This window comes from Morchella sextelata (genome assembly GCF_020137385.1).
Source record: "Morchella sextelata strain SCLS chromosome Unknown scls_16, whole genome shotgun sequence".
In the NCBI taxonomy this organism is placed as follows: domain Eukaryota; kingdom Fungi; phylum Ascomycota; class Pezizomycetes; order Pezizales; family Morchellaceae; genus Morchella; species Morchella sextelata.
In genome coordinates, this window is record NW_025408631.1 from 1438413 (window position 1) to 1453428 (window position 15016).

General features: G+C 47.0%; 3 protein-coding genes across 3 annotated transcripts; all 3 read left to right on the forward strand.

Annotated features, from left to right (window-relative positions):
• Nucleotides 1-1465: 1465 nt before the first annotated feature.
• H6S33_004099 (uncharacterized protein) lies at nt 1466-3464 on the forward strand (the record flags this gene model as incomplete). Its single annotated transcript, XM_044835468.1, has 9 exons — nt 1466-1513; nt 1597-1781; nt 1846-2003; nt 2060-2129; nt 2195-2556; nt 2624-2728; nt 2788-3020; nt 3081-3219; nt 3289-3464. 9 exons carry the CDS (start codon nt 1466-1468, stop codon nt 3462-3464), a joined length of 1476 nt encoding a protein of 491 aa, XP_044691633.1.
• A 2064-nt stretch (nt 3465-5528) lies between these two features.
• Nucleotides 5529-8226, forward strand: H6S33_004100 (uncharacterized protein; the record flags this gene model as incomplete). Its single annotated transcript, XM_044835470.1, has 3 exons — nt 5529-5591; nt 5683-5959; nt 6026-8226. The coding sequence occupies 3 exons, from the start codon at nt 5529-5531 to the stop codon at nt 8224-8226; spliced, it is 2541 nt and encodes an 846-aa protein (XP_044691634.1).
• Nucleotides 8227-10821: 2595 nt separating this feature from the next.
• On the forward strand, nt 10822-12525 carry H6S33_004101 (uncharacterized protein; the record flags this gene model as incomplete). The annotated part of the gene is made up of 3 exons (XM_044835471.1): nt 10822-10883; nt 10942-11106; nt 11169-12525. 3 exons carry the CDS (start codon nt 10822-10824, stop codon nt 12523-12525), a joined length of 1584 nt encoding a protein of 527 aa, XP_044691635.1.
• Between the last annotated feature and the right edge of the window lie 2491 nt (nt 12526-15016).

Below are 15016 nucleotides of genomic sequence, written 5' to 3' on the forward strand. Positions count from 1 at the left end.
TCGAGTTTATCCGGTATTGATTGTCGGTGTAGGGTGTATCGAGGCCTAGAGTGCTATCAAGGGACCAAGCGCTTTTTGGAAACTGCGGAGGAACGCCTGGGGTAATGTAAAGCGGGGTGCAGGGCCTTGAGTTTATGTGCACTACCAAGGTAAATCGCAGGTATCTAGCTTCAGTTCCATCTTGGAAGTTATCTACAGTCTCCCATGTATTCACAAACTTGTCTGTGATGACTTAAATCTTAGGCTCAACATCAAAAAAATACCACAGGTTACCTATCTCACGCGTCGTTGCCCGCCAAAAAAAAGCGGAACTCCAGCTCCAATTGGAGGGGGAATCAAGCATCGCAACACGGTCTAAATGGTCTGAAATATACCCCTGTAAATTAAAATAGACCTGACCCGGATCGGACCAGACTATTCATAAGCTAACACCCCATGACTTTACCTACTAGAGTCCTGCTACCAGCCATCTACTCTACAATATACTCAACCACAGAGAGGGCGGTATGTATGTACCTAACCAAAGCACCCATGAGAGAACAGCAAAATTCCCCGGTTTAAGCTAAGTCTTGGGCTGAGCTACTGCAGAGGATGGGATGACAGTGCCGCTACATACACCCGTAATCTCGGGCCCCCCGAATACATAAGACTTTACAAAGTCAGGCATTAGTTTATTGATACAAGTCGTCGGGCAACCGGATGTGCTGCTATTTAGTTTTATTAAGTCCTAGTATAGCTTACCCCTCGAACTCAAACAGTTGTTTGCAAAGTATAGAAAAAAGATATACCAGTATAATTATATAATCCGATCCAGGCCCGAAATTTCTAATGTTTTTGAAACCTCAACTTGGGGGCAAAAACTTTATTAAATGAGATCTGGATCGAAGCTTGCATTAATGGGAATATGGTAAAACTCAAGGAAAAATCCACGCACAGGCTCGGGGGGCCTTGACCCGAACTTGCAAAGTTGCTATCAATACAAGGCCTTTTCTACAGCCGTTGCCAATGCGCCACGGCCGTCTCAGACGCCAATCATAGAGCTTTTCGGATATTCGTGCCCCAGATTCCAAGAAGGTAGACCAGGTATGTATGCACCCCACCTGGGGTCCCCGGTTGCATACAGTTCGTGGTCCTTGGGCCCCTACACAAACCCAATCACACATCACGACTCGCAAAATTTTTACCACCCAAAAGATTCGCTAAGAGAATATTTAGCCGAGTAATCTCAAAATTTTCCTCATCGGTATTAGGATTTAGCCACTTTTTCTGGGGTATCGGGGGCAAAAGTTGGGGTTCCGGTTGACGCACGAGTAAACCGACTGATAATGTGAACTTTAAGAAGCGGCTCTCCCCACAATATCATACATCGAAGTCTCCACCCAAAGGCAAAAGCTGTATAGTCCTTGAGCCTTAAAGATATCGGGGAAGTAGACGCAGAACATTTTGCCCCAGGAAATCATTCACCATGGGAAAGCTTTTCACATTCAACATCGCGTTCTTCGCGTGTTTGGGGGTATGTTTTACAAACCTCCCCAAACATTGATCATATACAGGAGTTTTGAAATTTCTAACAATGGATTTTTTTTCTACAATTAGAGTTTCTTGTTTGGATATGACAGCGGTGTTATGACCGATGTCATCGCATCTAAGCACTTTTTGGGCTACTTTGACACAACAAGTGATTCTCCAATTTTGGGAGCTATAGTATCGACCTTTGCAGGTGGTGCTGTATTTGGTGCCTTATCTGGAGGATATACCATGGACAGACTTGGTCGAAGAGTGTTAGTAAACACAATCCAGCCCAGAGTTATGCCCATAGTACTTGACCATTGACAAAGTTTCTAGGAGTATCCAAATAGGAGCTGTTGTATGTGTTGTTGGAGCAATTCTTCAAGCGGCCTCAACACATCTGGCCATGATGCTTGTCGGCCGTATCATTACGGGGTGGGCAGTTGGAATTATGAGCAGCGCTGTCCCTGTATACTGTGCCGAGCTTGCTCATCGTTAGTTCACCCGTCTACGTAACCTTCTTTTTCCCCAGGATCTAACATATGTAAAGCCAAGAGGCGTGGTTTCTTGGTCGGGTTATCCCAGCAGATGATTGGGCTTGGTTTCATTGTTTCTACATGGTAAGAGAGATCCCCCCTAATTTCACCACTCATAAAGAAAAGGGAAAATATAACATCTTCTTTAGGGTGGGATACGGTTCCGCACACGCCTCAGACAGCAGTAGTTTTCAGTGGAGATTCCCCCTTGCGTTCCAAGGAGTCCCTGCTGGAATTCTCGCGCTCGGTCTCATCTGGTTCCCAGAGTCTCCTCGCCAGCTTATCGAAAAGGATAATGAAGAGGAAGCTCTTAGAATTTTGAAAAAGCTGCATGCCAATGGCCGTAATGATGAATGGATTATGTCTGAGTTCAATGAAATCAGACAGACGATTCTTGCTGAAAAGACACTGGTTGTAAGGAGTTGGAGTGTTATGTTTACGGTCCCGCAATGGAGGAATCGTCTCATGCACGGAGTTATGGTACAGGTCTTTACACAACTCACCGGTATTAGTGAGTATTCCCGAATGGAACTTCTTGATTGTGTTTTGTTGTAGCAGTTGCTTATATACGCTCGCAGATGTCATCAACTACTACCAGACACAGATGTATGAAGCGCTGGGAATAACTGGAAAAAAGGCCCTTCTCGTCTCTGGTTTATACAACATTGTCGGTCCTGTTACCAGTGAGTTGCCCGAATAAGGGAAAAGCCAAGATGCAGACCAAGTACTAATCATACTGTAGACGCATTCTTTATTTTCTTCCTCATTGATCGTGTCGGCCGTCGTAAGCCGCTACTCTTTGGAACAATCGGTATCAGTCTCTGCTTAATTGTCGAAGCTATCCTAAACTCCAAGAACCCTGATGGGGAAAATGAATCACTTTCACGGGCTGGTGTGGCTATGATATTTTTGGTATCAATGGTTTTTTCTGTTAGTTTTGGACCGATATCATGGACTTATATGTCGGAAGTCATGGTAAGCAAATCCCTGGAGCCACAATATGGCATCAATCCATGAAACTAACAACCACGACAGCCCATGCAAATTCGTGGAAACGGAAACGCTTTTGCAGCTGGTATCGGAAACTGGCTCGTCAACGTTCTGTTCTCACAGGTTTCGCCGCAAGCACTGGCAAAACTCAAATGGAAATATTACTTTGTTTTTGTGGCCTTCAGTAAGTCCCGCTCTTTCTCTACCTTACATCACTGGTGTGATTATACATACTAATTGCATCCACCCTTAGATTTCGTTGTCACCCTTCCCACTGTATTCTTTGTCTTCAAGGAGACAAAGGGTGTCTCATTGGAGGAGATTGATCTGCTATTCGGGGAACGTGCCCTGGGGTCCCTGCCAAATGATATTGAGAAGGAACAAAATGTTCATATAGAACATGATGGGAAGCGTGATACCACAGCCTAATGTTTGTTGTTTTAAGGACCTTTCTTGTAATTAGTATGCGTCTATGGGACCATGAAATATATGCCAATTTCTGAGATAATTGAATATCAAACATGGGTTTTGATACAAGCTTGAACTTGACAGATATGAACTTGTCAATTTTGCTATTTTGCAGCAATAGGGACACATACTACGGATACCCGTAAAAACGGTTATCGAGTGACTTGAGAGCTTCGTGTGCTCCCTTTGCTAGCCACCAACTATGAAATCATCCTCTTTCAATCTTTTACTCTGTTTTGTTCGAATAAACACCAAACCCTAGAGAATACATATATCCATATATACGTTCTGTACGAACTCTTAGCCTTACACATCCACACCGACGAGCATGAATTTTGAAAAGGAAGAAGGAAGGCAACCTGATGAGCCGAATTGCATTCTGTGCCAGTTGAATGGCGAGCCGCGAGTGCGTACACGTATTTTCCACCTCTAGCCTTTGATAAAAAAACGTAGATTCGACGTTAAAGTTGGTTGCTGGACTAAATCGCTCTAGCGAGGAGCATAATAGTAAGATTCTCCGTCCTTGGTAAGTGTAACCGATCTCTTGGCCCGACGACCGACGGCGCGGCTTAATTAACTATTGAAGTTAATAATTTTACTTTGAAGCCCCTTTGTGCTTCTTTATAAAAATACGCATACAGACTGTCTTTTGGCGCTTCGTGAAGAGTCTTTCAGCGCTGACTCGCCTTTCAACGTCGGATCTGGTAGTTGAAAAGAGGACCTTGGCTAGATATGGACAAGCTATGTATGTATGTACCTATATGAAGGGTCAGTATTGGACGTGGGGGTTCCTGGCTATTGCTCAGATAGCTGAGGTATAGGGCTGAGTAAACATCTCATGAGATTGCGTGTGCTTTTAGACGCCCAAGTCGTTCCCGTACCGTACGGTAACCGAATTATGTATGTACCGCTCAGGGGGGTATAAACGCGGTGGACAGGCATCATGAAACAGTCTTTGTTGACTGACAACACTTAGACTTTTCATACAGAGAGAATATGGACCTCCTCTCATCCATCACTGAGCAATGGTTTTCCACGACGTTGCTGAGGAGAGGGAGGGAGATAGAGCTCTCAAACGTGAATTAAGTTTGGGGAGTTAGGTATGAACCTACGTGTCGCTGCAATCCATCCGCCAAGAGCGGTCAGTGGACGATTCACCTCGTCAAGTGCCTACCTACTGTTTGACGATAGGCAGTCTTGCTGTCGAATCGGAGGCACCCATCCTTAGCGAGAAATGATAAAGGTCCCACTTTTCTGCAGAGTGGCGCATGTCGAATGAGGTAGTGATGCAGGACCAAGCTCAAGTGGAAAGGTTCGCATCGAATCATGCATGGGTATACCGTTGCGCAAGCTCAGAGCCTCAGGGGCATGGCAGTTGACGCCCCTTATCCGTTTCGATGTGCACAAAACGGGGACGATAGAGTTTCGACGCAGGTGTAGTTTTCACCAAAACCTAATTCCAATGGCTCCAAGAGATCTAGAGAAGCGAGAGTGCAAATCCAGAGATCTGGGCAGGGGCTGTTAATGGCGGCGCATATTCAAGCTGTGCTGAGGACCAACAAACTGATTAAACTTGACTGCGTCTTCGCCGGAGATAACTTTCTTTGCTGCCAGGAACAGAGACGGAAAGGGTAGATTGCAAGCTGCAGATCATTCAATGTTTCAGACATACCCCAAGCCCCCTGCCCCTCGCCAAAATTTAAAAATAGTGAATCACCGCGTCTATACTGAGCTACCATAGAAAGAGTGAGTCGAAAGCAAAGAAAAACATCAAAGACTATTTCATCCACCCACCCCCCCAATCTCTTCCTCTCTTTCTTTCTTTCAGGTAGACAACTCTTTCATCACCACACTCTCTTAGTGAAATTGTTCATTCTTTATTTTCTGTTCACTGTATAAAACATACTCTCACTCTCTGAAATCGTAGGTGTTTCATTCCCTCAACATTTTTACCATTTACCCCTTACCTCCATCTAACACAGGCACCCCCACTGCAGATACATTAAACTTAAAACACCCACTGTCATGGTATCTTTCACCAGCCCCGGTGCTAGTCATCGGCAGAATCTGGTCAAGTTTGGCTTTTCTGTAAGTACAAATTTGAACCACGTGCAAGCTTTATGCACGCGCCTCTGGATCATTCTTGGCCGATGTAGCTTATTCTAACCTCATCTTGTAGATTCTTGCCCTGGCGGCCACTCTTCAGGCGGTCTCTGCTGCATCTATTCACAATTTGCATCGCCATAGAGATCTTCACGTCGAAGTGGACGCAGAAAACACCACTCTTGGTGTCGACGCAGAAGGCACTTTTGGAGTCGACGCAGAAGTCGACGTTAATGATAATACTCCTTCGTCTTACTGGCTTGAGACTATCGAGAAGAGGGGTGTCGCCACTTTCAACAATGCTTCATCCACATACAAAGTCTTCAGGAACGTCCGTGACTATGGTGCCAAAGGTATATATATACTCCTCTCACCCTCCTCCCATTTCCCCAAATCAGCTGCTAATCAAAAATAAACAGGTGATGGAGTAACTGATGACACAAATGCTATCAACGCTGCCATCCAGGAAGGTGCCCGCTGCATGGGCGGAACCTGCGACTCCTCAACTGTCACTCCCGCTGTAGTTTACTTCCCACCTGGAACATACTCCATTTCTAGCCCTATCATTGCAGTCTACTATTCCCAACTCATTGGTGACCCAACCAACCGTCCCACCATCAAGGGTACTGCCAACTTCACTGGTCTCGCCCTCGTTGATGCTGATCCGTATATTCCTGAGGGCTACGGTGCCCAGTGGTACACCAACCAGAACAACTTCTTCCGCATCGTCCGTAACTTTATCCTCGATACTACTGGTATGACATCCGTCGAGGTGCCTACCGGTATCCATTGGCAGGTTGCGCAGGCAACCACTCTGCAGAACATCCACTTTGAAGGTTCTCAGAACGAGACCAGGAAGGACCGTGGTATCTTCATGGAGAATGGGTCTGGCGGGTTTATGAGCGATCTCTCCTTCAACGGTGGTAACGAGTGTGCGTTCATGGGAAACCAACAGTTCATGACCCGTAACTTCACCTTTACCAACTGCAAGACTGCAATCATGATGGCCTGGAACTGGCAATGGACCTTCAAGTCCGTCAACATCCAGGACTGCGGTGTTGGTATCGATATCTCGTCTGTGGATGCAAAAACCGGATCGGCAACTCTTGGCTCGATGATTGTTCTTGACTCGTCTATCTCCAACACCCCAATCGGTATCCGCACAAACAAGACCTCGATATCCACCCTAGATGCTGCGGGCACGGTCATTCTCGATAACGTCCAGCTCACCAATGTCCCCAAGGCTGTTTTCAACATCGGTAACAATGCTACCATTCTTTCCGGAGAAGGCGATAATACCATCGACTTCTGGGGCCAGGGCAGAGACTACTCTGGTGGAAACGGCACTGTTACTTCGGTCCAGGGAGTTCTTACCCGTAACGTTGAAAAGCCTGCAACGCTTCTTATCTCTGGCTCAGAGACCATCTTCGAGCGCACAAGACCCCAGTACGAGGATGAGGATGTTTCAAACTTTGTCTCCGTCAAGGGACTTGGTGCCAAGGGTGATGGTGTGACTGATGATACCGAAGTCCTCAGGGCTGCTTTCAAGGACAACGCGGACTCAGGGAAGATCATCTACTTTGACCACGGAGTGTACATTGTCTCTGACACTGTCTTCGTTCCCACTGGAACTCGTGTCGTTGGTGAGGCTTGGTCTGTCATTATGGCCAATGGTGCTGCTTTCAAAGACGTCAACAACCCCATCCCTGTCTTTCAAGTTGGAAACCCTGGCGATGTCGGTACAGTTGAGATGTCTGATCTCCTCTTCCAGACCAAGGGTCCTCAAGTTGGTGCAGTGCTCCTTGAGTGGAACTCCGCCGACCCAGAAGGCGAACAAGGTGTCAACGCCATGTGGGACGTCCATTTCCGTGTTGGTGGCTCCGCTGGTACCGACTTGAACAACGCTGAATGTCTGGCAAACGAGCTTGGTGCTGGAACTGGAAACGGTACCGCCCGTATCACCACACCAAACACAAGCTGCTTTGCCGCTTTCATGCTGATGCACATTGGAAAGACTGCTAGTGTCTACATGGAGAACGTCTGGGCGTGGACCAGTGATCATGCTCTCGATGCCCCATTCAACCGTGTCACCCTCTACAACGCCCGTGGTATCTATGCCGAGAGCGAGGTTGGCCCAGTCTGGATGTACGGTGTCGCATCAGAGCACAATGTCCTCTACCAGTACCAGTTCCAGAACACCAGCAACGTCTTCATGGCTGTCGGCCAGACCGAGACTCCCTACTATCAGTCCAATCCTGTCGCCACTGGTATCTTCCCCGTCGACAATGAGTTCAACGACCCTACCTACGAGACCTGCACCACTGCCTCCTGCCGCAAGTCATGGGGTCTCAGAATCCTTGAGTCCTCGGACATGCTCGTGTACGGCGCGGGACTCTACTCCTTCTTTGAGGACTACAGCACAAACTGTAGCAGCAGGGCTGGGGGCTCAAACTGCCAGGAGAACATGTTGGAGATCCAGGGCAGCAGCTCCATCAGTTTGATGAACATCAACACCATTGGTGTCGTCAACATGGTCACGCTGGATGGAAAGCCGGCTGTTCAGGCGTCAGATAACAGGAACTCCATGGCGGATACCTTTATCAGGTTCGATGTGGTTTAATTGGGATAGCTAGGGTTTAAAATGTACGAAGTCATAGTCACGCTCTTTTTTCTTCTTTTCTATGTTTTTAGGCTTTTTGTTCCGGCGCGGCTTTTTGAGTTTTTTTCTTTTCTTTTTGTGATGGCAGCGAGTATATACATACCCTGTATTATAGATTTAATCATTGATGCTGCTGGTTTTTAAAATGTTGTGTTGGATTCTCTGCGATCTCGAGGTTGTTTTACCTACCGAGTTACTGTAGAAAAAAAACAACTCGCCATAACTTATGTTGCTGAACATGGCGTGATATTCTGTGATTCGTGAGTCCTTACTTTATTCAGAACAATGGCTCTTGGCATCTTTGCTTCTTATCCCTCCTTGATACACTGATGATACAAGGTGGAGTGACACAAATTTACGTACTGCAAGATGAATTCGTTGCATGATTCTGCACGTTTGATTACAGCGGGTGTAGTTATATGGCGCAGGAGGCACGTATTTGGAATTGTAATTTCATATAAGAATTGCTCTATTAAACTTTCTTTTTCGGGTTTTGTTGTGGTGGCGGAGATGGAGAGGGCTATGCATGGTTGGGTGGGGTGCTTGGCTAGATATTCTTAATAGGAAACCTACATAGTACTTAAAGTACATGCAATAGAAAAATGAAGACATAGAGTAGAGCGAGTGATAATTTGTGACTAACTCAGCTGTTGCATCATTTCTATGTAAATGTATGCGTGTAATTAAATGAAAAAATAAATTGCATTCCCGTCATCCACTCACCCTTTTACGCGCAAGGAAGCGGGAAATGGAGAAATGGAAATTGACAGGAAGAGGAAATGAAATGGTACGAGGACGTGATGTTTCGCACGCAAATCCCCTAAACATATGTTAGAGGTTTTAACTAACTCAATCGTCCTCCTTAGATTTTGGGGGTGCAGAGCTCTTAAAGGAGTGCGGATTTGTGGAATCTCTTCGTGAAGAAGATCCGGTTTGGGAAAAATTACAAAAATAATCCAGGGATGAAATGTTGATTACGTATATAAAGAAATCTCAGAATATTAGTAGCAACGGGTTCTGCAATGCCACTTTTTTGTCTAAAAGCAGCGAATTATATATACTCTGACGAATTTCTCGTTTTCTCCCCTACCTATTTCAAAGGAAAGCGCATGGCTGCCTCAGTTAATATCAACCCTATCCACCCAACAAACTCGACCGCTTAACCTTCGTTAGTCCCCGCATCATGAAAAATGACTCGACAACCCCCACCCCTCAACCCCGACCGTACCCTACGAATCCACCTATTATCTTGAGACAACTAAAAAAACAGGGCCTTCCGAGCACCTATTTCATCAACCCGGATCTCGCCAATTTTAACAGCCCAGGCTATCCTCTACTCCAAGCTTCCTTGAAACAGGCCAATGCCGCCACGTACCTTATCTCTACCTCTACCTCCAGGTCCAGGCTCTAAATACTAGATTTTCCCTGCATAGTCACGCCTCCAGGTTCTTGAGTTACGGGGAATATACGAGCAAAGGCTAAAATAGACGACGGACAGCGGTGCTCCCTGTTCGGGGTACAGGAATTGCATATTGGCCTGATTCGCGGAGATGCGGAGAGATGAGATGAGATGAGATGTGGAGCGTGGAGGGGTTCCTGTTGGCTCGGTTACGGCTTTAGTCGTGGCTGGTGGTTGGTGGTTCCTGGTTGGGGGTCCATCAGGCAAACGAGTGGATGGAAGGGCCGAGTGAGAGGCTGTGTTTCTAAGCGGGCCAATTGCGGCGCGGATGGGTTCTGTGCTTCTACTGCTGGATGAGCCAATAGGAATTCCTTTGCGTCTTTTTGTGGTGCTGCGTCTAGCTCGTGTGTACGCTTCGCTCTGGGGGTTACGCCGTCTATTGGTGTCCTTAGCTTACTGTTTCGTCTGTTGGGTTTTGGTTCCAGCTGTGCTCCGCGAGTCTGGTGGGGTATGGTTAGTGATGTGACAACATTACGTCTTCGATCTTCAACATGAGCGCCGTGTGCGGGGAGTGAAGGAGTACCAGGGATGGTGAGTAGGTGTGGGAGATCTCGGGGGGATCGATACTCAAGCCTTGCAGACTGGTTCGTATATGTTTTGTGAGCAGTACGGAGCATCGACAAAGATCGCTGTACGACAAATGCGGCTGCGGCTAGCTGTGGTTGGTAGAGAGAATCAACTGTGGTTGGTGTATATACGAACACGAGTTGAGTGGGCGGAAGACCCCGAGTGAGAACTCGTGTTTCTAGCCGCGGGGAAACACGTACCAACCTATTACCCTATTCCCGCTGGACAAGGAGGACGCTTGGAATAAGGACTGCTAGGAGCTGGAGCCTTCGAAATAGATCTGTTCCTACTAGATCCATAGAGCATCCGTTGCTGTCTAGCCGCATCTTGATACATGATTTGTGAGTGACAAATCATGATTCTTGGCTTTCATGCCACACCTGAACGAAAGAGGGGTCAGAACCACCCACACTCACTGAATCCCTTATTTTCAGCTGATACACTGCAGGTGACTGATTCCTATCCTTTCGGATTTGGGCAAATATTTCCATATCCAACCAACATCACATCCTACAAACTAACAACTACCCATGGAAGAACCACTAATATTAACCAGTGCACTGGCAGCAGCTCAAAATGACTCCAGACTAATGTACGAACTCAAAATATGCCATTTGAGATGATGCCGACTGATATCCGAGGTGAAAAAGCGGCGTCCCGAACGCTCGGATCAACGACAATATAGAAAACATCAAGAAGTTCCTCCAGCGTAGAATAGCTGCATCTGTCGAAGAAAGACAGTTTCTGCGCGGCGAGTCCTCCGACGAGTTGAGAAGCCAAATTGTTAGAGGTATTGTTGAGGGATCCCAGGGAGTGTATGACGTTTCGTATTCCATCAAGTGCACCCTGAATACTGGAGGCTGATGTTTGTAACTAGTCACACTTCTGATAGGCTTTGGTGGGCCCAGTTTCAGATGGGGCAAATACTTTCCCTGGGCGCTGAAAGTGATGTGAAGAAGAGTCTAGGAAGGCTTCCACAGAGTCTAGAGGATTTATATGAAGATGCGTATGAGCGGATACAAACGGAGCCAGGCCAAGGGCCTGGGATTGCACTAAAAACGTTGATGTGGGTGATGTGTGCGTTCGAGCCATGCTCACCCGACGAATTGGCGAAATTTGTCTTTCTGAACTTTCCTCAAGAGGAAAGGTTGACGGGGAACGTTTTGCTCAAGTTATGCCATAACCTCCTTACCATAGACCAGCAGTCGGACGTCGTGAAGATCGCGCATCCATCAATACGAGATTTCCTTGAAAATAAATATGCCCCCATGGTCGATTCACACATTCTAGTTGCTAAGACTTGCCTTGCCTTCCTGAGTGGCCCAAACACCCTGAGGAAGATTGACTTGGACGATTATGCCAGCAAGTATCCAGTTATGTTCTGGCCGATGCATGTCCAGGCGTGCCTGGATCAGCAGAAAGACGCAGAGTTATCAGAGCAGCTGATAATGTTCTTGAATACACATTCTAAAGATTGGTACAAAGCATATGCGGATTTGTTCGATACTTATCGAATACCCAATTCGGAGCGCACCTTCGAGTACCGCATGCCCGAGCCCGGAAAGTTTCATGAGTTTGAAAGGGGCCTGGAAAAGATATTAATAGACTCCCTTGAAGAGCTCAAGTTCGACGAACTGACTCCATGGCATATCGCTGCTGTGTATGAATTTGGAGAGCAGCTGGAAGCACTATGGGTCCTGGAGCCACCAAACATCAATGCCGTAAACAAGCATGGGCATACAATGCTCTTCATTGCAAGCAGCAACGGATCATCCTGGATTGTCGAACGTCTTTTGAAGAAAGGTGCAGACCCCAACGTATCATGCGCTGGGATGATGGCCCTCGACTCTACAGCCTTCCACGGGCGATATGAGATAGTGCAACTTTTGCTGGACTACGGCGGCGACGCGAAGGGAGAAAGATGGGAGGTTAGAAGCGCGCTTTGTTGGGCGGCTGTAAAGGATTTCCACATGATAGTGCAATTGCTTCTAGAGAATGGAGCTAATCCCAATATCAGATGCACATACAAGAAGTGGAGTGCCCTGTATGCTGCTTCAAGTCTTGGACGTTGTGAGGTGGTAAAGCTGCTATTGGAGAACGGAGGGGATGCTGGTGCTGAGGGTGGTGATGAGGGGAGTGCTCTTGGTGTTGCGGTGAGAAATGGGTGGCTGGACGTGGTTAAACTTTTGCGGGAACACATGACGTTACAAGATCCTGCGGGTACATGTAGCTAGACGTAGGAACATAGGTGACCGTTGGGACTACTTAATGTACATGTAGTGCCGAGTTGTCCTAGAGCCAGTGGTGGGCATAATAGAGGGACTGCATGTGCATTATATATACACGCAATATTTCATTTCATCTTTTTTTTTATATATTCAACGACGGATTTTTATCTCGGCATGACAACCGCATGCCCGCCGCCGGGCATAGGTGTACTCCGCTAGGCGCCTTAGGCTAGTTGGCATCAAGGAGCGCACCCGCCACCTATGCCCGTCGGGCTTGGATATAATAGTCGTAAGACTACCCTCTGTCACACTGATAAACTCAAGAGCATCAACAGAGTCAGAATCATTTATATAAATAACATCTAGGGGTTGATGCTGAACTTCATTCAACTAAGGCACCTTTTCCCCTTTAGAATGAACTTCAAATAATCACCCTCGATCGCCCCTGCACAATTCATACCACCAAACAGAGTTAAACACAATCTCTAGGCTCAATATACCTGATGTCGATACGAGACGATGTTCCATGTCTGATCGCCTTACACCCAACCAGGCTCCCTAGACGAGAGAACCCCTGCAACGTACTAGCTCTTAAAAATCGTGTAACAATCACCATCGAAAGACATCGACGTCGACACCCCCTGCACTGACAAGAAATCTAGATTCGACGACTCCACTCCTCGTCCCTGGATGCTGCAGGTACCGCTAAACATAGATACCGACATATTCCAGGCAACAGCAACTAGCAGCACTAGGTAGGCGAGATCGAGTGAGAATCCGTGACTCTGTGAATTCCCTAATCCTAGAGATAGAAAACTAATCCGCTGACGTGACCTTTAGGAGATAGAAAGCGAACTTACAAGTAACTGCAACACGGGTTCTAGATCTTTTCTATTGCTGCTTGTTTACTCATCTAACTGACCCCCTCCGATCCCTTGCCCTGCTACCGCCTAACCTTGGCACGTCGGAGAAAACCCCGCACACTCACTCTTCGGTCACCCTTCTAGACCCAAGTTAAGCTTTACACAATAAATAAGTTTCAGCCGCGCCTTCTTGACGTCTCTATCTCTCGTATTTATTTTTTTCGGCCGTTAGTTCGAGGTCTAGGGTTTCTGGCTGGACATCCTCTCTTCTCCTGGTTACCAGGCTTGACGTGACGCCGTATGCGCGCATTAGCTACGGTGCCAGGTACCGGGGAGGAGGTGTGTAAGCTGGGTAGGTGCTGGTGCTCCTGCGTTGTTGTGGTTCTGGTATCTACTTGCGGGACTAACGGTGGGTGGGTGGTTGAAGTTCCATCTACCGACGCACAGGGAGTTCTGGAATTCGAAGCTTGGAGCCGGTTCTTGCTAGGTTGCAATTGCGAATTCGATTTCGCACTGCTTACCGTAGACTGTTTTGTGATTCGAAGGCCCCCGTCCCAAGAGGAGGGAAGAAAGAAGCTTGGCATATATATAGGCTACTATCGAGTGAGAAGCTGTGTTCCTACATGTGGGGCAACGAGCATACTTGATACAATCAAACTTCAATCGTCCACCATGAAATGGCCCGCCGCGCACCATCCGCCTCCTCCGCCCTGGCCGAAGATACTATTACTACAGTTTAACGGGGTGTAACTTGATTTATCCGTATATGCTATCATACGTCTAGCCGGCCTCCTCCCAGTTCCACGACATACAATATATACGTATGGATGGACCGCTCGATGCCGTGTGCGCACGCATCGCTTTCACGAGTGTATGGATCGGGCAGGTATTGAAGACAGCTCAGTTGCTGTGCCGCGGTATATTTCAAGCTGTGTGTAGGGTCCGCGGGCTTCGTTGATCCGGGTCCCCTTGGCTATCGATAGGGAGAGTGATATTCTATGACCGCAGCTTAATATGAGTCGGCCGGGCAGAAAGACGAGCGTCCTATTAAGGTCTTTTTATGGAGCGAGGGTTGCTACTGTGATCCAAGGAGAAGTTTCTATCGATAAAGGAGTCGGTCAGTTGGAGGAGCGGGTACGTACGTGGTCCTCGAGTATTAAGACGATACTTGTCTTTATTGTGGATTGGTTAACTGGGCTCCGTCCGTTGCGGTGAATCGCGTTTTATCAGTTTATAATTCTCAACGTAGAGTCTAGAGCCGCTAGACAGCACCTGCGATATCGTGTAGAAAAACCTATTTCCAACCCGCCAAATACATTCCCCCCCCCTTCCTCGCACCATCATGTCTATATCAAGTACACACACATGCAGATTAATTAACCCACATCAATCAACCACTATATATATAGATATATTACCACCAGTCCTTCATCTGTACAACATTGGTTTAGTAATTACCCCAGATCCACAGATTTGCAGAATTCGCAATTGTAAACGTACCCCCCTCTCCCCGTACCAGATCTTTGTTTACTCGCATTGATATTATTATATTATTAGGTCGTTACTCTACTCTGTATACTCTATAGATCAGAACCTTGCTGTGCTACTCTATGTATATGCATGTGCAGGGAGGT